The 26,399-nt window shown below is 44.2% G+C and overlaps 1 protein-coding gene across 9 annotated transcripts in view; it reads right to left on the reverse strand.

Annotated features, from left to right (window-relative positions):
* Nucleotides 1-26,399, reverse strand: part of COLEC11 (collectin subfamily member 11) — a 61,795-nt gene that overhangs the window by 9,312 nt on the left and 26,084 nt on the right. For all 9 annotated transcript variants that reach the window (XM_030198917.1, XM_030198912.1, XM_030198915.1 and 6 more), the window contains 4 exons: nt 24,738-24,893; nt 10,021-10,092; nt 8,275-8,346; nt 4,477-4,530 (listed from right to left, as the gene is read on the reverse strand). In XM_030198917.1, the coding sequence (XP_030054777.1) occupies nt 4,477-4,530; nt 8,275-8,346; nt 10,021-10,092; nt 24,738-24,867 (328 nt within the window). In that variant the 5' untranslated portion in view covers nt 24,868-24,893. The remainder of the gene's footprint in view (nt 1-4,476; nt 4,531-8,274; nt 8,347-10,020; nt 10,093-24,737; nt 24,894-26,399) is intronic.

Genomic DNA, 26,399 nt, shown 5'->3' on the forward strand with positions numbered 1-26,399 from the left:
TAACTGTACAAAGAATTTAGCCACCCATTTATTTATCCCAACCAACTGACTCTGTACCACTCATCTTGTCCCCATCTATATTTCTGCACTTGGCCCCTCAGCTATATGGTAAGCTGTATTATTAAAAAAGCATTAATAGCAATGTCATTTGAATGTTCTAATTATATGCTTATTAGATATTCCACCGCTATTATGCTTACATCATATTATATCTCTGTTATTTGAATTTCAGTGCTGATAAACGTATACATTTTTGATCCTGTTTCATGGTAGTCCTATTATTAGGTCTCAATTTCCTGCTTTCAAGTTTTTCTCTTTCATTTTGTCTCTGTCTTTACTTGTTCATTTTACTATTGTTATGCTGTTAACAAAATTGTAAATTTGATGTTAAATTGTACCTACTGTACACTGCCTTGCGTAAATCTCTTCATAAAGGTGGTTAATAAATCCCAACAAATAAATAAATAATTTTTTATGCTGGGTTTTTTTTCCATTTTCAAAGCAATGACACTTAAATCTTCCTAGATTTATAGCCTGGACACATGGAGGGGAATAATCGAACAGCGCCGGCCATCTCTATGGGCGGCCATCTCCGGGGCCAGCTCTGTAAGTGGACGGAGCCAACCGTATTTTCGAAAAAGATGCCCGGCCATCTATTTCTTCGCTAATACGGTTGGGCCCAGCCAAATGTCAGAGATGGCCGGCATCGGTTTTCGCAGATAATGGAAACTAATGCTGGCGATCTCAAACCCGGCCAAATCCAAGGCATTTGGTCATGGGAGGAGCCAGCATTTGTAGTGCACATATAATTATCCAGGACACCAACCGGGCACCCTAGGGGGCATGTCTAAAAATTAAAAATAAAAATAGCTCCCAAGTGCATAGCTCCCTTCCCTTGGGTGCTGAGCCCCCCAAAAACCCACTCTCCACAACTCTACACCATTACCATAGCCCTAAGGGGGTGGCAGAGCCGGTGGTGGGAGGCGGGGCTGGTGGTTGGGAGGCGGGGATAGTGCTAGACATACGGTCTGTGCCAGAGCCGGTGGTGGAGGCAGGACTGGTGGTTGGGAGGCGGGGATAGTGCTAGGCAGACTTATACGGTCTGTGCCAGAGCCAGTGGTGGGAGGCGGGGCAGACTTATACGGTCTGTGCCCTGAAGAGGACAGGTACAAATCAAGGTAGGATATACACAAAAAGTAGCACATATGAGTTTATCTTGTTGGGCAGACTGGATGGACCGTGCAGGTCTTTTTCTGCCGTCATCTACTATGTTACTATGTTACATGTGGGTACAGTGGATTTTTTTTTTTGGGGGGGGGAGTTGGAGGGCTCCCATTTACCACCACAAGTGTAACAGGTAGGGGGGGGATGGGCCTGGGTCCACCTGCCTGAAGTGCACTGCACCCACTAAAAACTGCTCCAGGGACTTGCATACTGCTGTCAGGGAGCTGGGTATGACATTTCAGGCTGGCAGAGGCTGACAAAAAAGTGTTTTTTTTTGGGGTGGGAGGGGGTTGGTGACCACTGGGGGAGTAAGGGGAGGTGATCCCCGATTCCCTCCGGTGGTCATTTGGTCAATTGGGTCTCCTTTTTGAAGCTTGGTCGTGAAAAAAAAGGGACCAAGTAAAGCCGGCGAAATACTCGTCAAACCCGGCTTTTTTTTTCATTATCGGGCGAAGCCGGCCATCTCTTAACCACGCCCCCACCCCGCCCCGTCCCGCCTTCTGTACCCTGCCTTGAAGCTTGGCCAGCTCAGTGACGGAAAATAGTTGGTGCCGGCCAAAATCGGCTTTTGATTATACCGATTTGGCCGGGTTCAGAAGATGGCCGGCCATCTCCCGATTTGTGTCAGAACATGGCTGGCAATCACTTTCGAAAATGAGCTGGATGGTCTGAAAAAAAAATCACACTTTTTGGCCTTCACTCTTTAATTAACTGATCATAGAGGTCCTAAGGTATTTAGATTTAGAAGAGGGGTTCTTAATCTTTTTTGGTTCCACTCACCCCTTTAACTGATCAATGAAACCACTGCACCCCCTCCCTAAAACCACGTGTCCACTAGTGATAACTGTTAGCTGCTAACAGTGCAAACTGCTCAGTTTAATATCTTTTATTGGATTTCAACATAATACAATAGAAGCAAGAGCTCACCACAGTTCAACAAGCAACAGTTACAAACATGGCAAAACTGGAGCTCACATTTAAGAAACAACTAACCACAACTAGAATCACATTAAGAAAAAGGGGAAGAAAGAGGAGGTGGAGAAATAATAAAAAAAAAAAATAATAAAAGGAGGGGGGGGGGTGCTGGAGGATACAAATCCAGACATGGAGCATGCATAGGCCACAAAATACATCAACCTCAGTGCTTAACTCTGTACCGAAGCAAAATAGGACACCAGTGGCAGCCATTTTCCCTATAGAAAGCGAAGCGAGAAGATTTCTTCGCCAGATGTAATTCAAATTTGTACATTTGGAGCAATGAGTTCCACCATTCCTGATAAGTGGCCTGATGTAAGGACTTCCAGTGGGAGAAGATCACCTTCAATGCCAAAGAGACCATGGAACTAACAAGAGCCCCTTCACTAGGAGTCAGCCGACACCCAAAGAACTGCTCCCGAAGAATCACAAATTGATAAGAGATGAAGCCAGGGAGGGGAAAAATGGCTACCAGCTGGGACCAGTGCTAACTGCTAACATATTACTATAATTACAGTAGTACATAGTTATACTACCAAAGAAGTCACACTTAAAGCTACAATCCTATATAATAATTCTCACCTCCAACGTTCTGTGCTTGGGACCGTGGCTCCCTGGAGGTGGTGGTCTGCTAGGCAGACACGCACTGATGTCAGGACAGCTGATTCGAAGGCAAGGGGAGGGTTTCCCTACTCCTCCCCCTGCCTCAGAATCATCTGTCACCCCCCACGCTACGGCCCCCTCGACCCGCCGAAAACCGCCCCCCGCCGCCGTTGTGGACTACCTGTGCTGACGGGGGACCCAAACCCCCGACAGCCAAAGTGCTGTTGTGCCCTTCGCGTTGCAAGTTTCTCTGCGTGCGTCTGACATCAGACGCACGCCTGACATCAGACGCACGCCTGACATCAGACGCACGCAGAGGAACTTCCAGAGAAGATGAACAACGCGAAGGGCACAACAGCACTTCGGATGTCGGGGGTTTGGGTCCCCCGTCAGCACAGGTAGTCCAGAACGGCGCCGCCGCGGTGGGGGGGGCGGTTTTCGCTGGCACGGGGGGGGGGGGGTCGAGGGGGCCGTAGCGCGGGAGGGGGGGAGAAATTGCCTACCTAGGACCCGTTTCCTTGTCTTCAGAAACGGGCCTTTTTTACTACTACTATATAAATTGTACATAATGCTGTTGAATAATGTATCTGTGTGAATCCTAACTGAAGTTTTCAGCCCAAGGAATTTACCCAGCTATTAAACTGCCTGGCCAAATTCCTTTGAAAACTCTCCTAATCCGATGGTACAAAGTTCTTTTGTACTCATGTGGAACCTCCACTGTATTCATAAGTACTTCGAGCAAGACTACTTTCATTTGCTTGTAAAATCCTTATTACTAAATATGTTGGACTACTGTGATATCATATGTTTAGGTTGTTCTAAGTGATTGCTAAAACAAACTATTCAAAACATGGCCTTACATCTGTCCTACACACTAATGAAAACCGACAGTATAACTTCAGCATATATAAAAGCTCATTGGCTTCCCATTTCTGCCAGAATTTTATTGACATTTTTTTTGTTTGGTATACAAGGTTTTATTTGGTCTTATTCCGTAGTATTTTGTATATCATTTTCAGTTCTCGATTTTAACTCAAAGAAAAACTGAAGCCTGTTTGCCTTCCCTCTATTAAAGGTTAAAAAAAGGATTAAACTAGTGGAAAACCTGTTATCCATTCAAGCAGCAAGATTAGACAAAGACGTCAATTTCCTGTTAACTGCTAGGGATTACAGGCACTTTAGGAATTTGATTAAGACGTATTTATTTAGAAAATTTCTGTTAAAGAAATAGATCATAACGATGGCATAAGTTATAATCATTTTGTTTATATTACAACTGTATTTCATAGTTTATTGTACTTCCTGGTATTGACCAGTTTTTTGGCTATGATCCGCATAGAACTGAAAGGCTTATGGCAGAATATAAGACATTATGTTATATTATGTTAATAACTGCCTTTACTCTGTCTAGAAAATTTCAATAATTTGCCTCAGATTTCTAGATCCTTCTCCGCACCCTGTTTAACCTTTTTCTACACTCCTTGGGGGTGTGGGCACTAAGAATATGTTGAAACTTTTTTATACCCATCCTGTAAACACTCCAGTGGTAGAAGTTGCCATTCTGTGGCAAAAAAAAAAAAAAGTGGTAAGTACCTGCTGTGTTTTAAAATGTTAAGACTACATTTTATACTGTGGAAGAACTGGCCTTCATAATTCTAATAAAACATTTTCTACCTGGTTCTCCATCTGGGCCACGTGGTCCAATATCGCCACCATCACCCTTTTCACCTAAAAATCAGAAATGCAGTGTTTGCAATCCATACATAGTCATCAGCATTCAACATGCCAAAAAAACCAAACACACCTTTTGGGCCTCAGAAATATCATTTGTCACTGCCCATATGATGCAGAGAGTGGCTGTGATAGGTTGCTATTTGTATGCAACTTTTAATAGTCTATTGCCAACCAAATAACTAATTTATAACTGAACATAAAATGGCAGAATCGACCGGGAATGAAATCTGATAAACCCTTGTACTTATCTTCACTGTTTTGCCTGTGTAAAAAAAAAACCGGAATTCCCAGATTTTGGGGCAACCTTTAAAAATAGAGTTCCTTTTTTTTCTGCCTACCGCTGCTGGTGTATGTGGGCAGTTGTCAGCGCTGACGTCGCCTGTGTTTATCAGTCGGTCCCGCCCCCACAGCCTTGTACGCGCCCCCTTGGAAGAAGCTGAAAGGTTGGGAAGAGTACGTGTAAGCACAAAGAGGAAGGGGAATCTATTGTAAGTCGACGTGGCTCTGTAGAATGAGAGCAGTCTTGCGCGGGACTCCTTGGAAGAAAGCAGGGAGGAGAGAAAGTAAAGTGTAAACACAGGGAGAGAGGGGAATCTGTTGCACGAGGTGGGGGAGGGGTCAGAGAAGAGAGGGAGGGAATAAGCTGGGTAGTGTAATTATTAAAGGGGGAAAGAGATACATGCTGAACAGTGTGAAAAGAGAGAGAGATCAAGGGGCAGGGCAGAACGAAAAGACATGCTTCATTTCCAGTGTTGTATTATGAATTTCAGTGTTGCACTATATGCATTTGCTTTTGATGACAATAAAGATATTTCTATATAAAAATAACAATAGGAAACGCTTATGACTGCCTATGTGTGGTTTTCTTTTTTTAGACAGGCTTTTTTAAGTTTCCCATATGTACATAAATATCATGAATTAAAATTGAAAATCAATAAAACAGCATAAAAAATGTATGTAGCTAGTAGAAACAGCAGTAATTATGTCTGAGTTTTGTGCTAATTTTTCTGCACTGTTCTATAGAATACCATAATGCATGGCCAAATCTCAGAGAGGATAGTCTATCATCTGATGGCTCCAGCTGAACTGTTGATGTAATCTGCCTTTAGGAAACTGGTTTTATAATGATGGAATATATTGAAATTAAATGGAAGTAAAATTAAACTTATCTTCTTATTGGGGCACATAGAATCATATCTTCACTTCATCTCTTTTGTATAAGTTTACATTATACATACACAAATGGATTATTCTATTGTAAGCATGTTTCAGAGATGTGTTTTTTAAGTCAAAATAATAACAATAAATATTTGCTTTCTTGCAGTGCTCTCATTTTTTTAAACATAACTAAATGGGCAATAAGCCCCTAATGCATTGGTCCTCTGATATTTTGTTCCTGTGATGACTTATACTGTTTTAAAAATTAAAACTTTAGGGCCCTGTTTACTAAACTGCGCTAAGGGTGTGCTAGCATTTTTAGCACGCTCAAATGATTAGCATGCACTAAGCGCTAAGTCGCCCCTAGGAACATATTGGCGACTCTAGTGTTTAAAGTGCTCTAATTTTAGCGTGTACTAACGCTAGCTCAGTTTAGTAAACAGGGCTCTCAATCTCTTCTTTCTGGTCAATAATAATACATGAGCTTACTTGGATAAATTCCTTGCAATCCAGGCAAGCTATTGTTTTCATATGCTGATATTGTTGTGTTGATTCCCATTAATTAAATTACAGATTCTGTTTCCTTTGTTATTGGTGACTGTATTAGAAGGATTAGAAATTGATCCACCTCTGTATACTTAAAACTAAATGCTCATAAGACCAGAATCCCAGGTGGGAGAGTCTCCTCTCAGGTGGAGGGGAAGGCTCAGAAGGAATCCCATAGGACTCATCTGAGGAAAAGTACCTGGGATACTCTTCTGATTCCCATGAGCGCTCCTCTTTGGTATCAGACAGCACTTCCCTCAGGGATGTCCGAAACCGGGCCTGCCTTGACGCCAAGGACCCATGCCCTCGAGAATGGTGTCGAGGACCTGGCTCCTGCCTCAACTCCGGTGAAGCTTCCTCCACTTACATCAAAGGGGTACCGGCCTGGGTGGTTGTTGACACCAGGGCTGCAAGCGGCACCGACGTCGGAGACCACACCGCAGGCTGAGGGCCAGGCGGGGCTGCAGCAGAAGGCATGGCAGGCGCAAAAACCCCCGATGTAGACGCACATTGCTGCACGAGGCCTTCCAGAAGCTCAGTGAGCAAGGCCTGGATGCGCTCATCGAGGGTCGCTGTCGGTAAAGGCTGTGGAGCCGGTTGGACCTCAGGTTGCAGAAACACCTGGGCCGGTGCAGGAAAAGGACATCGGCTAGGAGATGCACGTATTGGCACCTTCTGGATGGAGGTGGAGTGGTCCTCCTGGCGTCGACATTTGGCGCCCCGGAGCTCCTGGCACCAAGTGTCGATTGAGACCAGTGATGGTGCTTCTTGGCCTTTGCCTGATGCATGTCACCCATGCTCCTCGGTGCCAATGAGGACAACATCGAATCCTAATGTCACCTTGGGGTCGGGTCCGACGATGGGCAGTCCCGGGGGCCTACATAGCAGGAGGCCTCTGCCACCTTCGGCAACTCGGGATTCACTGCATTAATTTGCCCAAAATGAAAGGGCTGGTTAACCACAGGGAAATGTCACCTTTCCCCAGGGCTTTTTTTGAGGGGGTACTTGGGGGTACTGAGTACCAGCACCTTTTCCATTGTCTGCTAAAATGGACCCATGGTCCCTAAGTTTTAATGAACGAGCTCAGGCTCTACACACCAATTCTACCTTGTCATAGATTCAGTGAATGATTGCAGGAGGCCTGGCTATTGTGGGGTGGGGTTCCTCAGTGATCACCCCACCCCGGACCACACCCCGAAGTGTGGCCTGGCGTTTGAGTACTGGCACCTTTTTCGCTAGAAAAAATGCACTGCCTTTCCCACCCCTAGAAGGCTAAATAATCCTTCACCAAACCACCCTAGATCTTGATCTCCTTAAGCAGGCACCAAATTCAGACAATGCCTGTGACACTCTGATTTGAACCTAACACGTGGAGGACGCTGTCTACCACAAGAGAAGGTGAGGGCAAGGGTTGTTCAGTCTGGCATGGAGATAGGAGAATTATTATTATGTGTACAATACAACCAGTACCATTATTATCATTGTAATGCGCTACAGGTATATGCAGCACTTTTCAGACATATATAATTGACAGTCCCTACTCCCAGGATCTTACAATCTAGTTAAACAAGACACAAAACAAGAAATAAGAGATTTTAAGTTAAGATAGCAAGGCTGCTCTTCAGATAGAGAATCTCCTAGGGAGTATCCACCCTGGGGGTGAAGGGAAGGTGTGTTTTCTTCTAGGAATAGGGTTGAGCAGTGTGTGTGAGGGCAATCAACCTGGGGCAGCAGGTTGATTGCCCTCAGGTGGCCTGCGCTAATATAGGCCAGAACAGATATAAAGTTAATTATATCTCCATGTATAGTTTAGATCAGCATAAGTTTCAGCTAGAAGCAGACCAATTTTCATGTTTCAGTCATCCTGAAAACCAGACCTATTTGGGAACAGCATACAGCCATAAAAATTACATTGCTTTGGAAATCTCTGTTATTTGTTAAAGAAGGAACAGCCAGTGATATGTTAACCCATTACTCTTTTATATGTTCAGAAAAACACCCCTTGATAATGCTACTGTTCCAAAGAGAAACCACCTTTTGAGCCAATGGGACCAATTTTTCCATGACGGCCCATGCTGCCCTTTGGTCCTTTGTCTCCAACAGATCCTTTAGAAAACAACAACAACAACAACAACATTAAAAGCATGTAAAATAAGGCAAAAATATCTTAAACTGAAAATGCAGTGAATAAATGATTCACTCAACAATACCAATATCTAGAAAGGGAGGGACGTTGGTGGTAGTGCAATGGTGGGGGTGGGATTGGGGATCATTGCAGGATTAAAGCTTAGGCTCAAGGAATGATATGGGAGGAACTGGAGATGGAAGACCACCAGGATGTCGGATAAACATTGACACATTTTCCAATATGTAGAATAGGTGTGGGAAGTTCTGAGGAGGGGGCAGTTAAGTACACATCATTGCAGGGGACTCCATTGGTCAGCCATGATTCCATTATAGAATACTGGCATAACACAGCATCAGCACGCCTTACATTTATGCACCCGATGTGGCAGGGCAGGGTTATGGAAGCCACATGACAACCCCCGCCCTGCCCTTCAGAGCATATTTGTCTTTGACTATCGGTGATTTTCGAAACCAAAGACATCCATGTCAAAAACGTCCAAATGCAAGCCATTTGGACGTGGGAGGAGCCAGCATTTGTAGTGCACTGGTCCCTCTGTCATGCCAGGACACCAATTGGGCACCCTAGGGGGCACTGCAGTGGACTTCATAAATTGCTCCCAGGTATATAGCTCCCTTATCGTGTATGCTGAGCCCCCCAAACCTCCCCAAAACCCACTACCCCCAACTGTACACCACTACCATAGTCCTTACGGGTGAAGGTGAGCACCTATGTGGGTACAGTGGGTTTCTGGTGGGTTTTGGAGGGCTCACTGTTTCCTCCACAAACGTAACAGGTGGGGGGGGGGGGGTATGGGCCAGGGTCCACCTGTCTGAAGTGCACTGCACCCAGTAAAACTGCTCCTGGGACCTGCATGCGCTGTCATGGACCTGAGTATGACGTCTGAGGCTGGCACAACATATTTTTAAAGATATTTTTTGAGAGTGGGAGGGGGTTAGTGATCACTGGGGGAGTAATAGGAGGTCATCACCGATTCCCTCCGGTGGTCATCTGGTCATTTTGAGCATTTTTTGTGCCTTACTCGTTAAAAAACACGTCTGGGTGAAAACGTCCAAGTGTTCGTCAGGGACGTCTCTGCTTTTCTCGATTATGGCTCAAAGACGACCAAGTGTTAGGCACGCCCAAGTCCCGCCTTACCACGCCTCCGACACACCCCCTTGAAATTTGGACGTCCTTGCGACGGACTGCAGTTGAAGACGTCCAAAATCGGGTTTCGATTATACCGATTTGGACATCTCTGGGAGATGGACGTCCATGTTCCGATTTATGTCAAAAGATGGAATATCACTAGAGAGCAAGCTCCCAATGAATGAAGCGCTATACTTCACCCGATAGTGGTCTAAAACGACTACCACATGGGTGTTTATTTCTCTGAGGGAGCTCCTCTCATTTTTATTAAAAGTGATTATTGTATTAGTACATTTTCCTGTTTTTTTTAGAATTCTGTAAGACACATCTTTTAATTTTGCAGCCTTCTTTAATCCAATGCATTGAGACAAATGGCAGAATGACAATAAGGTTAGGCAGTAAAGAAAAATAAGGGATAAATGACCACAACAGCTTTATAAAAGAATATATAAATGTTCCTACGAGCTTAAGAATATTGTTGACTTTTACTTTTCAGAAAACGTCACCTTTTTCTCCTGGTGGGCCAACTCTACCAGGCCTTCCTGGAGCTCCTTTCTCCCCTTTGTCTCCAGCATCCCCTAAAATTACATATAAACCATTATTACAGTAGTTTACACAGAAAAAGAAGTGGCAGTGGAAATGGCCTAGTAGCTGGAGAAATAAGATGAACATCAGAGAAGCCAGGGTTCAAATCCCATTTCTACCACTGATGCTCCTTGTGACCTTGGGCTAGTAACAGAGGGTAATTTTACAACAAGGTGCTGAGGCCAAGTGGACAGCTACTTTAATGTTATTTATTAAAGCCGCATAAGCACAGGTGCTAACATTTCAAAATGATTGGGGTTGCAAAATGCAATAGAAATTACCCATCCTTAGACAAAATGAAGAAACATGCTCAATACTGGGGGTGCTCAGCACCTCCCTCTCTTTCTCTGCACATATTCAGCAGACTGCTAAAACCTGTCATTTCTTTCTCTATAATATCACCAAAATTCCCCCTTTCCTTTCTGAGCACACTACCAGAACCAGGGCTGTGGAGAGACTGGGCCGAACCCGCCGCTGCCCCCCTCCACCCGCCACCCTCCATCCATCACCAGGCCGGGCCCCCCTGAATTCAAATCATAGCACCTCACCTCAAACTCGCTCCGTGTGAAAGAATCGCAGCAGCGGCAGTCTGCAGATCACCTCCCTTCGGGCTTTCCCTCCCTGTGTCCTGCTTCTTTCACACGGAGCGAGTTTGAGGTGAGGCGCTATGATTTGAATTCAGGGGGGTCCGACCCGTGGTCGATGGAGGGGGCAGGAGGAGGGGACTGCGGCACCTGGCCCCCCCTTGGAGGCCTGGGTCCAGGGAATTTTGTCCCCCCCCCCCCTTCTCGGCGGCCCTAACCAGAACCCTCATCCACACTCTTATCACCTCTCGCTTAGACTATTGCAACTTGCTTCTCACAGGTCTCCCACTTAGTACTACTACTACTACTACTTAACATTTCTAAAGCGCTACTAGGGTTACGGAGCACTGTACAGTTTAACAGAGAAGGACAGTCCATGCTCAAGGAGCTTACAATCTAAAGGACAAGTGTACAGTCAGTCAAATAGGGCAGTCAAATTGGGGCAGTCTAGATTTCCTGAATAGAGGCATAAAGGTTAGGTGCCGAAGGCGACATTGAAGAGGTGGGCTTTGAGCAAAGATTTGAAGATGGGCAGGGAGGGGGCTTGGAGAATGGGCTCAGGAAGTTTATTCCAAGCATAGGGTGAGGCGAGGCAGAAAGGGCGGAGCCTGGAGTTGGCGGTGGTGGAGAAGGGTACTGAGAGGAGGGATTTGTCCTGTGAGCGGAGGTTTCAGGTGGGAACGTAAGGGGAAATGAGGGTAGAGAGGTAATGAGGGGCTGTGGACTGAGTGCATTTGTAGGTTAGAAGAAGAAGCTTGAACTGTATGCGGTACCTGATCAGATGCCAGTGAAGTGACTTGAGGAGAGGGGTGATATGAGCATATCGGTCCAGGCAGAATATAAGACGTGCAGCAGAGTTCTGCACGGATTGAAGGGGGGATAGATGGTTAAGTGGGAGGCCAGTGAGGAGTAGGTTGCAGTAGTCAAGGTGAGAGGTAATGAGCGAATTACCTCTTTAATCTGTTCAAAATTCTGCTGCACGACTAATATTCCGCCAGTGTCGTTATGCTCATTTTAGCCCTCTCCTCAAGTCACTTCACTGACTTTCTATCCATTTCTGCATACAGTTCAAACTCCTCTTATTGACCTATAAGTGCATTAACTCTGCAGCTCCTCAGTACCTTTCCACTCTCATCTCTCCCCGGGAACTCCGTTCACTGGGTAAATCTCTCTTATCTCAGAACCCTCATCCACACTCTCATCACCTCTCGCTTAGATTACTGCAACTTGCTTCTCACAGGTCTTCCACTCAGTCACCTCTCTCCTCTTCAAAATTCTGCTGCACGACTAATATTTCACCAAAGTCGTTATGCCCATATCAGCTCTCTCCTGAAGTCACTTCACTGGCTCCCTATCCGTTTCCGTATAAAATTCAAGCTCCTCTCATTGACTTATAAGTGCATTCACTCTGCAGCCCCTCACTACCTCTCCACCCTCATCTCTCCCTACACTCCTTCCCAGGAACTCCGTTCACTAGGCAAATCTCTCCTAATTGCACCCTTCTCCTCCACTGCTAACTCCAGACTCCGTTCCTTTTGTCTCGCCGCACCTTATGCCTGGAATGGGCTTCCTGAACCGTTACGTCTAGCTCCATCCCTGGCCACCTTCAAATCCGGGCTAAAGGCCTACCTGTTTGATGTTGCTTTTAACTCCTAACCCTTATTCACTTGTTCAGAACCCATATTTTATCATTCTCACTTTAATATTCCCTTATTTATTTATTTATTTATTTATTTATTTATTTATTTATTTATTTATTGCATTTGTATCCCACATTTTCCCACCTATTTGCAGGCTCAATGTGGCTCTCTTGTTTGTCCTGTTTGTCTGTCCTAATTAGATTGTAAGCTCTGTAGAGCAAGGACTGTCTCTTCATGTTCAAGTGTACAGCGCTGCATACGTCTGGTAGTGCTTTAGAAATGATAAGTAGAAGAAGAAGAAGCATCCCAAGCAGGAAACATGCCCTGTGTCACATGCTTCTAGTGTCTGTATCCCACCCACTGCATTGCAGCCAAGTGGGGGTAGGCAAAGGACGGGGCACAATTTTGACATCCGTACTTCCCTGCGTGGTTGCACCACCTGCTCATAACTCGCTAAGGCTCTGGTACCCAGCACCTACTGGCACCCATAGAGCTGGTTCTTATGCAAATATATTATATGTGACAGATATTGAGGGGCATAATCGAATGGCGCTGGCCAAATAGATGGCCAGCCATCTATTTTGGCAGAGCCGCAAAGAGCTGTCCGGAACCGCATTATCGAAAAATAATACAGTTGGGGCCGGCCAAATGCCATAGATCGCCGGGTTTGAGATGGCCGACTTTGTATTTCAGCGATAATGGAAACTGGAACCGGCCATCTCAAACCTGGCCAAATCCAAGGCATTTGGCCGTGGGAGGGGCCAGCATTCGTAGTGCACTGGTACTTCTGGATATTTAGATCTTGCCGATCAGTTATGTTATGACTTACTTGTTCTGGAGTGCTGTATTTTGTGATACTGTTTTGAGAAATGTTCAATAAAGACCATTTTGTTTATATGTAGAAGCAAGCACTGAGATGCAAACCTCTTCCCTGAGGAAGAACTTCGAAACTTGGCCATGTCGGCAGAGGTTTGAGTCGGGAGAAGCACTGCTGCTTAAAGCTGCTTAAAAGCTAAGTTATACTATATCAGTTATTTTGAAGATTAAATATATCCAAGAAGAATACTATTTAAGGAGAAATATTTGAAAATTTGAAAAAAATGAAAAATTTGGAGAAAAGCGGATTGATCAATGACGAGGAGAACAGCACCTTCGCTATATCTGAAATATGGTTCTCTGGATGGTTTATATTGTTGAAAATTCTGAAGATCCCCGTTTACTCAATAATATGGATCTATAAATGAACATTATGAATACACTGTGAGAATATGGATTATGTGTAAAAATGATCTGATATATAGTGTTTGGGATAATATGGAAATTGTTGAGTGATTTAATCCCCACACAAGTGATACGTGGTCTCTTTAAATCATATTTACAGAATAGCATATAGGCTCTTATGACATGTTTGTGTGCTTATCTGATATGTATGTGTATATAATTCTAGAATTCTAAACATTTATACACATAACCGGTGCACATATGTTAGTGCCTACTTTATAGAATTACCCCATTTATGTCTGATTATCTCAGGTACCCACTTAGATAGTAAGTTTTTTAGTGAAGGGACTTATATGTAGTGCTGTACAATGGCAATAAGCATCCAGGTATATAACCAGTAGCACTTAAGTGGGGCATTTATTTTTTTTGGGGGGGGGGACAGATGGGTCACAGGTAGGGCCAGTAGTTTTATGGATAGTAGCAGTATTCATTCACTCTCTGTACCAGCTCCTTGTGACTCTGGGTAAGTCACTTAACCCTCCATTGCCCCATGTAAGCCGCATTGAGCCTGCCATGAGTGGGAAAGCGCGGGGTACAAATGTAACAAAAATAAAATAACAAAAATAAGTCTAAATACAGAAATGCCAGAGAACTGTACATAAAAACATAAGTGTTGCCATACTGGGACAGTTCGAAGGTCCATCAAGCCCAGTATCCTGTTTTCAACAGTGGCCAGCCCAAGTCACAAGTGCCTGGCAAGATCCCAAAACAGTAAAATAGATTTTATGCTGCTTACCCTAGAAATAAGCAGTGGATTTTATCCAAGTCCATCATAATAATGGCTTATGGGATTTTCTTTTAGGAAGTTATCCAAACCTTTTTTGAACCCTGCTAAGCTATCTGCTTTTACCATATTCTCTAACAATGAATTACAGAGTTTAATTACACGTTGAATGAAGAAATATTTTCTCTTATTTGTTTTAAATTTACTACTTAGCTTCATTGTGTAGCCCCTAGTCCTAGTATTTTTGGAAAGAGCAAACAAGCAATTCACGTCCACTCATTCCATTCCACTCATTATTTTATAGGCCTCTATCATATCTCTCCTATAGCCATCCCATCTCCTTTATTATTTTCATTGCTCTTCTCTGTACCTTTTCTAATTCCACTATATCTTTTTTGAGATGTGGTGACCAGAACTGCACACAGTATTCGAGGTGCGGTCACACCATGGAGCAATACAAAGGCATTATAACCAGGGGCGTATCTGACCTGCGGCGGTAGGGGGGGCCAGGGCCAGAGTGAGGGGGCACATTATAGCCCCCCCCCCCCCCGCCGCCGCCGCCATTGCCGATCCCCCTCCCCCCAGCCGCTGCCATTGCCAACCCTCCCCCTCCGTTGCTCGCCTACCTTCGCTGGCGGGGGACCCCAACCCCCGCCAGCCGAGGTCCGCGTCCTCCTGCCGCTGCCGGCTGCCTTTGGTCCTTTCATTTTTCCATTGAAGCTGGCGCCGCCGCCGACGAAAAAGTTTCTTTTGAATCTGACGTCGCTGCACGTTGCACGTTGTACGTGCAGGACGTCAGACTCAGAAACAATTTCTGAGTCTGACGTCCTGCACGTACAACGTGCAGCGACGTCAGACTCAAAAGAAACTTTCGTCGGCGCCAGCTTCAATGGAAGAATTAAAGGACCAAAGGCAGCCGGCAGCGGCAGGAGGACGCGGACCTCGGCTGGCGGGGGTTGGGGTCCCCCGCCAGCGAAGGTAGGCGAGCAACGGAGGGGGAGGGTTGGCAGCGGTAGGGGGGGGCCAGGGCGAAATCTGCGGGGGCCCAGGCCCCTGAGGCCCCACGCAGATACGCCCCTGATTATAACATTCTCATTTTTGCTTTCCATTCCTTTCCTATTAATACCTAATGTTCTATTTGCTTTCTTAGGTGCTGCTGCACACTGAGCAGAGGATTTCAAAGTATCATCAACAATGACACCTAGACTCTATATAATCATATAGTCACAATGAAAACTCACCTTTCCTGCACACTTTCCCCCCTCTTTACTAAGCTGCACTAGTGGCTGGCAGTGCAGTAATGCTGGCACAGCCCATTCAAAGTGAATAGGCTGTGTCGGCATTGCTGAGCAGCAGCCACCAGTGCAGCTTAGTAAATAGGGAGGTTTATCTGCTGCTAGCTTCTCTCTCTCTCTTTTAACCTTATCTCACCCTAGCCCTGACATTGCTTGGGCCCCAAACCCCCCGAATTCTATAAAAGTCGCTAAAACTTGTGCGTGCAATTTAATTGAATAATGAGATAATTAGCACTGATAATTGGCTTGTTAGCAACCAATTATTGACACTCAGATTTAATTGTAATATATGCATGTAATTTAGGTGTGGGATCCGCACCTAAATTTTACATGTGAGGACAAAAAGGGGGCGCAGAAATTGGGAAGGTCATGTGTGAAATGGGGGCATTCCTAACATTTACATGTGTTATTATAGAATGAGAGCGATATGCACCTAATTTAGGTGTGTACATTTACACCATGTTTCAGATGGCGCAAATGGTTGTGCCTAAAGTTAGCCGCAATCCCCAGGCATATGCGCTATTCTATAAACCATGCCTTACTTTAAGTGTGGTTTCTCGAATAGTGCTTTTTCAGAACTAATTTTTTTGGCACCATATATAGAATTCACCCCCAAATGTCTAATTTTAACTAAAGGAGAAAAATGCTTTTTACCATTTCTCACTGTCTCACTTCCATGCAAGCCCTAATGCATACTCTCCTCTCTGTCAATCTGCTCTTTGTCTCACATGGTGATCTTCCTTGTAGGTTTCTTCCCTCCAGTCTGCTCACGGCTAATAAACATGTGAAGGGCAATTCTGTAACTGGGCGCCCACATTTATGCACCACTTGAGTACATAAATATCCAGAATACCAGCACTTTAATGGATAAGTGTGCAATAGTTATCTATAAACAGCTAATGTAGCAACACCTATTTGTATGGCTATGATCATTTGTTAAAATATTTTCATTTTGTTTTTTTATTTATTTACATTTACTTCTCACTGAAACATTTGTGCTCTCCGTGAATTAGCTCATAAACATACAATCCTAATTTAAAATATCTCCATAAATCCGCATACAAACATCTACAAATCATAAAACATAAAAGATGTGAATATCCCCATGTTGAAAACCCCTATCATAGGTCAATCATCCCCATTCTTTCCCTTTCCATTCCCCCCTTCTCAACTTCTACACTATTTACCCAGCAGCTTTCCCCTCTTATTCTTACCTAAAGAGCTATGAAGAAAGCCATCTCTTTACTTTCTTTCTAAGGGGCCCTTTTACTAAGCTGTGGTTAAAGGAGGCCTGCACTAGCATCAGCGCATATTTTTGACGCATGCTGAGGCCCCCTTTTACCGCAGTGGGTAAACCAAGCGATCCTCACGTCCACTAACCACCCAGCTATCTACATGCCTAATAATCGAATCACCAACTACAACAGCCGTTCTGTCAGGCTTCTTCCCTGGAAGCACTGGGTTTGTGAGCCCTTGGACCACTATTGTGGAGCGGCAGTGGCAGGCAAGGTCACCTTCAAAGCAGAGACGAGGCAAGGCTGGACTGGAACCCCGGACTGGAGTTCTGCACTGGAATACACAGGACTGGAATGCACCAGACGGATGCGCACTGGACTGGTACACACTGGAGTGGAGCCCACTGGACCGGAACACACGGGACCAGAACCCGCTGGACAGGAACACACTGGACCTAGGCTTCACCTACGCTTAGCCACCGTTCCCCGAGGGTAGAGCCCTCAGGTTCGGGCAGCCGACAGGGCTTACAGGAAAACCAGAACTGGAATTAGCAAGCAGGAACAACAGGAATCAGGATACAGAAGTGCCCCCACGCACCTAGGCGAAAGCAAGGCAGACAGGCAGGGAATGTCCACAGGCAATAGTCAGGTCTGTCCACAGGCAGAGAATATCCGGGTTCAGGCAGTAGTCGGGTCAGGCAGCAGGCAGCAAGTATCGGGGTACAGGCAGAGAGTAGTCAGATTCAGGCAATGGTCAGGTCAAGCAGCAAGCAGAGAATATCTGGGTACAGGCAGTAGTCGGGTCAGGTAGCAGGCAGAGAGTAGCCAGATTCAGGCAATGGTCAGGTCAAGTAGCAAGACTATGGCTGGAGCTCCAGTAGCAAGGAGTACTGGCAGCGGACAGGACTAGGGCTGAAGCTCCAGAAGCAAAGGAAAACACACACGGGAAAACCAGAAAGCTAAACACAAGAAAACTAGTAACGCTGTACACAAGCTAACAAGAAAGCTATGCCCAAGCTAACTAGTCACAAGCTAGAAACTCACACTAAGCAAAACATAGGAGAACTAGTGAAGCTGTACACAAGCTAACAAGCAAAGCTATGCCCAAGCTAACTAGTCACACACTAGGAACTCACACAACACAACACACAGGAGAACTAGTAAAGCTGTACACAAGCCAACAATAAAAGCTATGCCCAAGCTACTAGTAACAAGCTAGAAACTCACACTGAACTGGACAAGGTAGCAGTACACATAGCACTCTAACATACCTGGGACCTTAGACGAGGCAAAGGCCAAGGCTGCAGTCTCTAAGTGATTAATAAAGTCCTTCAACACCTGAGGAGCAGCTGCAGCCATCAGTAAGCAACTACGGAGGCTGTCCAGGCACAAACAAGAGAGACAAGTCCAGCAGCCTGGAAGAACCAGCCCGGACTGGGGTAAAGTCTGGAATGGGTAGGAACAGCAAGACAAACTATGGCAGCCACTGGCCCTGGCCACCAGCGGGTGAGAGGAGCACAAACCAAGGAGCAGGCAGAGCGCACACAGAACATAGAGAGACTTAGAATACCTAGGTGCAGCACTGAGGAACAAACAGAGCCAGGCTGGAGACAGAGGTAGAGCTAACTCAGGCAGCACCGCCAGGTGCAGTAGAGTGGAGTAATTAAAGCCATGCTGGAAGCAGCCAGCACACAGAAGGAAAACTACTCCAGAAAGGATAGGCAGAAGCCAGCTTAGAAGCTGACCCCCAGAAATAAGGTAAGTCTGAGGGTGGTCACGGCCACAGACGTGACACGTTCTAACCCTTCCCTCCTGGGCAGAGGCTTCTGGAGACACATCCTCGGTGCAAGATTACTTCCAACTTCACCAGGGTGATGCTCTCCTTTTAGGAAACCACTCTCCTTCAAGGCAGCATAGTGGCTACCAGACTAGAGATGGGACTTCTCTACAACATCTTGGTAGGCCTCCTCTATGTACCTTTCTGTGTCCCTTAACTCCTCCAAGTCTAATACTCTAGCCTCAAGAGAACGGACTAATTCTCTGAGAGCTAGGAGCTCTTTGCATCAAGAACACACATATAACCTCTCACCAACTGGGAGATAATCATAGATGTGGCACTCAATGCGAAAGACTGGATAGCACTCCTCTCGCTGCTGGACTGCTGTCTACATCTTAGTATTATACAATTGTTTAATTAAAACTTCTTAAGGTACTATGAATAAAAGAGTCTTAAGATTATATGCTATAATGTGTAATTTATTTAGTGTTTGCTTCTCAGAAACGAATTAATTGTAATTAAAACAATAATGAAAACACTTCTCTTGTTATCTTAATTAGAATAATGACTATAAATGAACAGTTGTGCTAGGGGTGGGTGGGAGCTGGGGAGGGGGTGGGAATTAAGACTGAACTAGACCCTGCTGTGCCTTCTACAGGCTGTCTGTTAATACTGTGTCAGAAAATTCAAGTTTTAAAACTATGTGAAAAGGGTATGGAGACTAGTTAATAAAATTTGCTTTTGTTTTTTAATTCTGCCTATCAGTAACCTACAATTCCTTTTTTAAACCCCAATCTTTAAGTTACCAAAACATAGAGCAAAATAATGTTCACTCACCAGAGAAATGTCCTCTTCTCTCAGAGCTTCTCAGAAATAAAGTTAAGAGAGACCTTTCCTCTCTATATAGTTTTGATTCTAAGGGGACTGCTTCAAACAGATCCTTTGAAGCTAACTCAGTAATCAGATTGCCCTTAGTAATCTTTGTAACTACTCTACTTCCTCACACCTTAATTAACACCTAGTTCAGGTCAGTAGCACTGCTACCTCTCCAGCAGCCAAAGAACAGAAGAAAATAGCTTTCTTTTAGGACAAAGTTGAGTCTTGCTACTATCCTTTTTAATGCTCTTGGCTGTTAAGTTTCTACCTCTAGAGATAGAGTTAAATGTTAAATTCAGGATTTACACTGATTTCTTTACTTTACTGGTAGCCAGGACAGAAGTCATTCTCTCCCTGTATCCAGCACCCAAAATAATTTGCATAGCCACATTTAAAGCAGGCAATGCAAGTGGTTCTTTGCTATGCCTATCAACTGCAACTTACAATGATCCATTCTTATCATAATGAGAGAATGGATTATCTTAATTACATAGTTCTCCTCCATGAAAGGCTTTAACCCCCCCCCCCCCCCCCATTTTACAAAGCTGCGCTAGCAGCTGCCTTGCAGTAATGCTGACATAGCTCATTCACTTTGAATAGGCTGCATTTGTATTACCGCACCAGCAGCTGCTAGCTTGGCTTTGTAAAAGTGGGGGGGGTTAAAGTCTTTCATGGAGGAGAACTATGTAATTAAGACCTAACCCCTATCAACGGTGATGGAGCTACTCAGACCTGAACAAACTAATAGGAAATTTTGGGGAGAGGGAAAGAGTGCATAGAGGAGAGTAAAGAGGGAGAAGAGAAGAATGAAGGAGTAGGAGGGGATGGTAGGAGTCAGTTCATTTGAGAGAAGGGGAAATAAGGGAGAGGGAAAAGGAGAAGGAGTTAAGCACAACCGATAGTGGAGGAAGAAAGAGGAGAAGGTGGGGAATTGCAAGTAGAGGAGAGAAGTGGGAAGCAGAGGGTGTAAGTGCAAGGGGCAGGGGAAAAGTGCGAAGCAGAGGGAGTGAGTTGCAAGGGGCAGGGAAGCAAAAGACAGTGAGTGCAAGAGGAAGGAGAAGAAAGGATAAGAGAGAGGGAGGAGTATGCAAGGGAGAGAGGGAAAGGGGAAGAGGGAGTATATGTAGTGAGGAAGGGGAAGGTGAGAGAGTGATAATGCGTACAAGGGGAAGAGGGAATAAGGGCAAGGAAGAAAGGAGGTGGAGATGAAGTGAGAGCATAGGGTAGGGGAAAAGTGGGAAAGAGAGGGAGCAAATATAAGGGAGCAGAGGAGAAAGCAAGGGAGAGGGCAGAAAAAAGAATATCCACACACTCATAGACACCCCCCCCCCCCCACACACACACACACAGACATACCCGACATATACTGTATACCCACTCTGGCATCTCCTCAACATACACCCCCAAAACTGTCAGATACATATACTCCACCACAGACTCCTAAGTCTCCAAACAATCCCACACACACTTCTCCACATTTCCAAATCTTATACCACCCTCCCCTATCCCCTGACACATCTCAGTTTCTACCCCTTACATCTCTCCTGCATGCTCTAGACATCTCCTACACATACCTCCTATACATTCCACAGACACAAATACACCATAAAATTCATTTGAACACACCTGATATATTGTATACCATCAATCATCACACCCCTCCTCCATATACCTTTCCCCCCATTCCACACAGGCACTGCCATTCTAGTGAGACACACTTTGCTATGTAGGCCTCTGAAATGATCATGTTGTGCACCTCTTCACTCAAGGGGTTACCCCTCTGTAGATCCTATAACAGGTCTATTTTATCAATGGGCCCAATGTTTTGAAACACGTGGAGTCATCAGGAAACTGAAGGCCTTCTGCTTTATCCAGGCATTTGAACATAAGAGCATAAGAGTACCCATGCTGGGTCGCCCATCTAGCCCAGTATCCTGTTTTCCAAACAGTGGCCAAGCCAGGTCACAAGTATCTGGCAGAAACCCAAATCGTGGCAACACTCCATACTACAAATCCCATTTGATAACATTTGTCCCTGAGGTTTACAATCCTGCTTTATTAGCTTGCTTTTGCCTTTTGATTTTCTAAATATTTCAATGTATTGTTATGTATGCTTTGTTAAATGCAGTATGAAGAACCGGCATCCAATCTTTTCTTGTTATGTAAATTGCTATGGGCAAACTCTGTGGATTAATGGGATATCAATTTACTAACTAACTAAATAAATAAATAAATGCATGTCTGTTCTGTACTGCGTCCCCCACACAGACCTGCCTGCCGCTGTGAATGGAGATAAGGGACACACCCCATTGTGCTACACAGTACATGTGTACTTTTCAACTTGTATAATTAACTTTGGAGGAGTGGAGGAGTAGTCTAGTGGTTAGCGCAGTGGAGTTTGATCCTGGGGAACTGGGTTCAATTCCCTCTGCAGCTCCTTGTGACTGTGGGCAAGTCACTTAACCCTCCATTACCCCAGGTACAAAATAAGTACCTGTATATATGTAAACTGCTTTGAATGTAGTTGCAAAATACCACAGAAAGGCAGTATATCTGGTCCCATTTCCCTTTCCCTTTTACTAAACCACATTAGGTGCTAACACGCACTTAATGCAAAAAAAAAAAGGCTTACCATAAAAAAGTGCTAAATTGTTTTGCAGTAATTTGTTTGTCAGCATGCACTAATCACACATACTCTAATGTTTTTTTTATATTTTCAGGAGGGGGCATGTCCTGAGCAGGGAATGGGCGTGGAAGCATTATCCAGCTAGCATGCACTAACTGGATAACACAGACTTAATAAAAGAGTATGTAGCACATTCTAAATAGGAGGCGGTATGTGCTCCCATGCTAATTGTTTTTCAAATTCCAAGTACTAATGGAAAAATTAGCATGGAACCTGCAAAAAACAAATTAGAAAAATCCATAATATACTGCCACAGTAAATATAGGCTTAGCGTATGGGAAAGTCCTGCATTAGCAGGCACTAAGCCCAGATTTTGCCGTGGCTTCGTAAAAGGCCCCCTTTTACTTGTTGTTATTCATCTAGACCTTGATGTTGGCTATACACCCCGTCACATCTAATAATATTTCTTCACTTTCTTTCTTTATTGGGACACAAATCTGAATGTCATCTGAATTTATTACATGTTTTTGCCTTATTAGGGACCTTTTGATTCCATTCTCTTTCCATATAGGAACCCTTTGTGTTCATCCATGTGTTTTTGAATTCTTCTACCGTTTGTCTCCAAGTAACATCATCCAAGCAACTTAAACTTTACACGTCATTTTCTGGTTTCCAAAATAGTTCATTTAGGGCATACTTCTTCTGAGCCTTGTAATATGAGGGTTTTTTTTTTTTCATTTTCTCTCTCATCTAATTAAGCTTCGATTCATTTCTTGCAGATTGTTTTTTTTTTAATTAAAATTGCCCACCAAAAGGAATACAGAACCTGCCAGTACCATTAGCTAGTAAACAAGGATACCATTATTACTGAACCTTTGTCTTCTCATTTCTTTCCAAGCATACCCTCACCAAAGATTTATCTGCAAAGTAATGCTTTTCCCCATTGCCCTTCCTTGAGACAGTATCCATTCCCTGGGCTGCTGTAGACTTTAAACTCAAAGGGATATCTAAAGCAGGTGTTCTTAACCATAAGAATATAAGAATAGCCATACTGGGTCAGACCGATGGTCCATCTAGCCCAGTATTCTGTTTCCAAACAGTGGTCAAGCCAGGTCACAAGTACCTGGCAGAAACCTAAATCGTGGTAATACTCCATATACAAATCCCAGGGCAACCAGGTGTGCCCGTACCTCCAAGAGATGCAGGAAGAGGTTAAATAATATGCAGAGAAGAGTCTTGAAATCTGAGGCAACTTATTGAAACTTGCTAGACAAAGCAAAGGAAGTTATTAAGAGGAATTTGCTCAGGTAATAGATAGCTGGGTAAATTCCTCAGGCTGAAAATTTTGCTTAACATTCACATGAGTACATTAACAGCATTATGTACAATTTATGTAGCATTATAGCTTTAAGTGTGACTTCTTTGGTAGTAGAATTGTGTACTACTGTAATTTTAATGACATGCAGTTAGCATGGTTAGCAGCTAACAGCAAAACATGTAGCTATCAGTAGTCTCTAGTAGACATGTGGAAGGGGACACAAGGGTTTCATTGATCAGTTAAAGGGGTGTGGGAACCAAATAAAGGCTAAGAATTCGATTTTTAGAGCAAGCTGGGCTATCAAATAAAAACTCCCACTTTGCATTCTGCCCTCCTCTTTCTTTCTGAGTATGAAGCTTAGGACTGCCACTCTGATCCCACAGCTCTAGAGCTAGGCGTTTATGATGTGGCTGAAATCTGCCCTCTCTTTTCCAGGGCCCATTGACACAGTATTTGCCTGGCTGTGACTAGTTTCCAGCCCCACCCTTGTCCTGAGTTGTTAGAGAAATTGATGGTCCCACTAGCAGATAGACAAAGCTGTAGCACAGCATCTCCTATAAGGCTTTTACCTTTCTTTTGGCTGCTTCCTGTTCCCAGGTCTCTAGACCTGCTTTGTTTCACCCCTTTCTGGAGGGTCAAACCTGCTATTACTGCAGTAGCTCTCCCTAAACAGGACTGCACATGTTTCAGGTAAGAGGGGGTCTTTGGGGGTCTTGATCTTGTTTCTTATCACACACTGTAAAATGCTGCATATGTCTAATGGCACCATAAAAATGAGTATTATTTTAGTGCACCCCTCCCAAATACAGTTTCTAGTTTATTCAAGATTCTTACCTCTCCCCCTCCCTGACCCTGCCCAAACTAATTTTCTTGACAGCAGCCATAATTAGATATTCAGTGACTCCTTGCCAGAAAATACTCTTTGTAGTTCTGAGTAGTTGTCAATGGTCACTCCTGTGTCACTATGGTTTCTTTAAGATCTAAGACTGACTTTACTCCACTGTGGCCAATTAAGTTTTGCTACATTTAGTAAGATGCTCCTTGTAGAGGATGACACTGCATAGAAAAGACCCTTGAGGATGGACTATTGCCCTTGTAGCAATCAATTACTAATGTGAAGACAGCTCCTTTAAGTAATGACCAAGGCTGCATTTAGCAAAGTAGTATAATAATATACAGTTAGATTCCTTATTCTATAGCTATGGTGTCATACACGGAAATGTATAGAGGGACTATCCACAGATGGGTAAAAATTAAATAGATCTTGTTCATGTTCTCATACCTTTGAGGCCTGGGACAAGAATCTGAACAGAACAAGATTCCTCTGCAATATGTTGAGGATATCCAGATCGGAACAATGACAGGAAGGCAAGGCTAATTAGAGTCACCACGAAAACCAGATCTTTCTTCATAACGAGGGCTTTCAGGTCACTGACTCCTAATGAAAAGAATGCGTAAACAGTTATAGGAATTCTACAGACTTTCAAAATCTTCAGACTTAAGACAAAATTGCTACAAAGTTATACAATTGGTTGAAATTAAAGATGAAAGGCCATACAGTTGAAGCTTCTTCAAAATTACCTAACTACCATCTCCATGTGGTATTCTGGGGAAGGAAAAGAAAAAAGAAAACATGTCTTCCCAATCTCAAATATGGGGGCCCTTTTACTAAAACTTAGTATGCGCAAATTCCGTTAGTGCACTCTAAATGCCAAGAAGCCCATTTTATACCTTTGGGCTTCCTAGCATTTAGCACACACTAATTCTGTTAGTGCATGCTAAGCTTTAGTAAAAGGGAGCCATGGTGATCATTTAAAATCTCTGCAGTAGCACCTTTCATATCCATCAATATCTTATTCATCTAAAAACATGCCCAATATATGTTTGAAGATGTTTAGTGTTGTTGCTAGGACCTCCCGCATTGGAAAAATGTCCCACAATTTCATCTTTCTTGAGGTATAAAATCCCTGTCTATGGAGACTGTAAAATCTAATTTTCCTTAAGAGGATGTCCCCTGGTTTTGTTTGTTGCCTTAGGAGCAGGGGCGTAGCCAGACACCCAATTTTGGGTGGGCTTGGGCCCAAGATGGGTGGGCAGAAGAACTCAGCCTTGTCCAACAAGTGATTTGGTCTCTCCCTCGCTCACCTGCATGCCATATGGTCTCTCAAATATCCCCCTCCCCTGCATACCTTGTAAATAACAGATTTTCACCGGCAGCGAGCAGCAGCTAATACACACTGCTCATGTTGGCCCCACAGCCTTCCCTCTGATGCAACCTCCTGTTTCTGCATAGGTGGGAATACATCAGAGGGAAGGCTGTGGGGCCAGTGCAAGCAGTATGTATCAGTCGCTGCTCACTGCAGGCTAAGATCAGCTACTTAAAAGGTATGCAGGCAGGACAGTTGATGGGAGTTTTCGGCTAGTGGGGCTTGGGGATCCCTGCCAGCCACATCATAGGTATGTTGCTACTGGGTGGGCCTGAGCCCAAAGTGGATGGGCCTGGGCCCACCCGGACCCACCCTTGGCTATGCCACTGCTTAGGAGCTAAAAGAACAATCACCAGTGAGATTCATGTAGGTTTCATCGATACATTACTATAGTGTAACTATGTCAGACCTCAAATGGCTTTTTCTAATGTAATTATTAACTCCAACTTGGATATTTTCCCAGCTTTTGTAAACTTCTGTGTCCCTTTTACAAAGCTGATGGCATTTCTTTGTAACTTTTCTAGCATTTGGGGGGATGGGTGCCCAAACCTAAATCTTGTATTCCAAATTTGTTCTGAGGAACCTTACCGAAGTATAATTGCTGATTTTTGAAAGCCCTGACATCTTTGTTCTTTGTTTTCACCCTCTGCCAATGTATTTCATGATATATGGCTTTGCACACTCATTCCCTGTTTACTATCAAATAATACCCAAGTCAGTTTCCCAATTTGTGTTAG

Source organism: Microcaecilia unicolor, chromosome 3 (genome assembly GCF_901765095.1).
Source record: "Microcaecilia unicolor chromosome 3, aMicUni1.1, whole genome shotgun sequence".
Classification (NCBI taxonomy): Eukaryota; Metazoa; Chordata; class Amphibia; order Gymnophiona; family Siphonopidae; genus Microcaecilia; species Microcaecilia unicolor.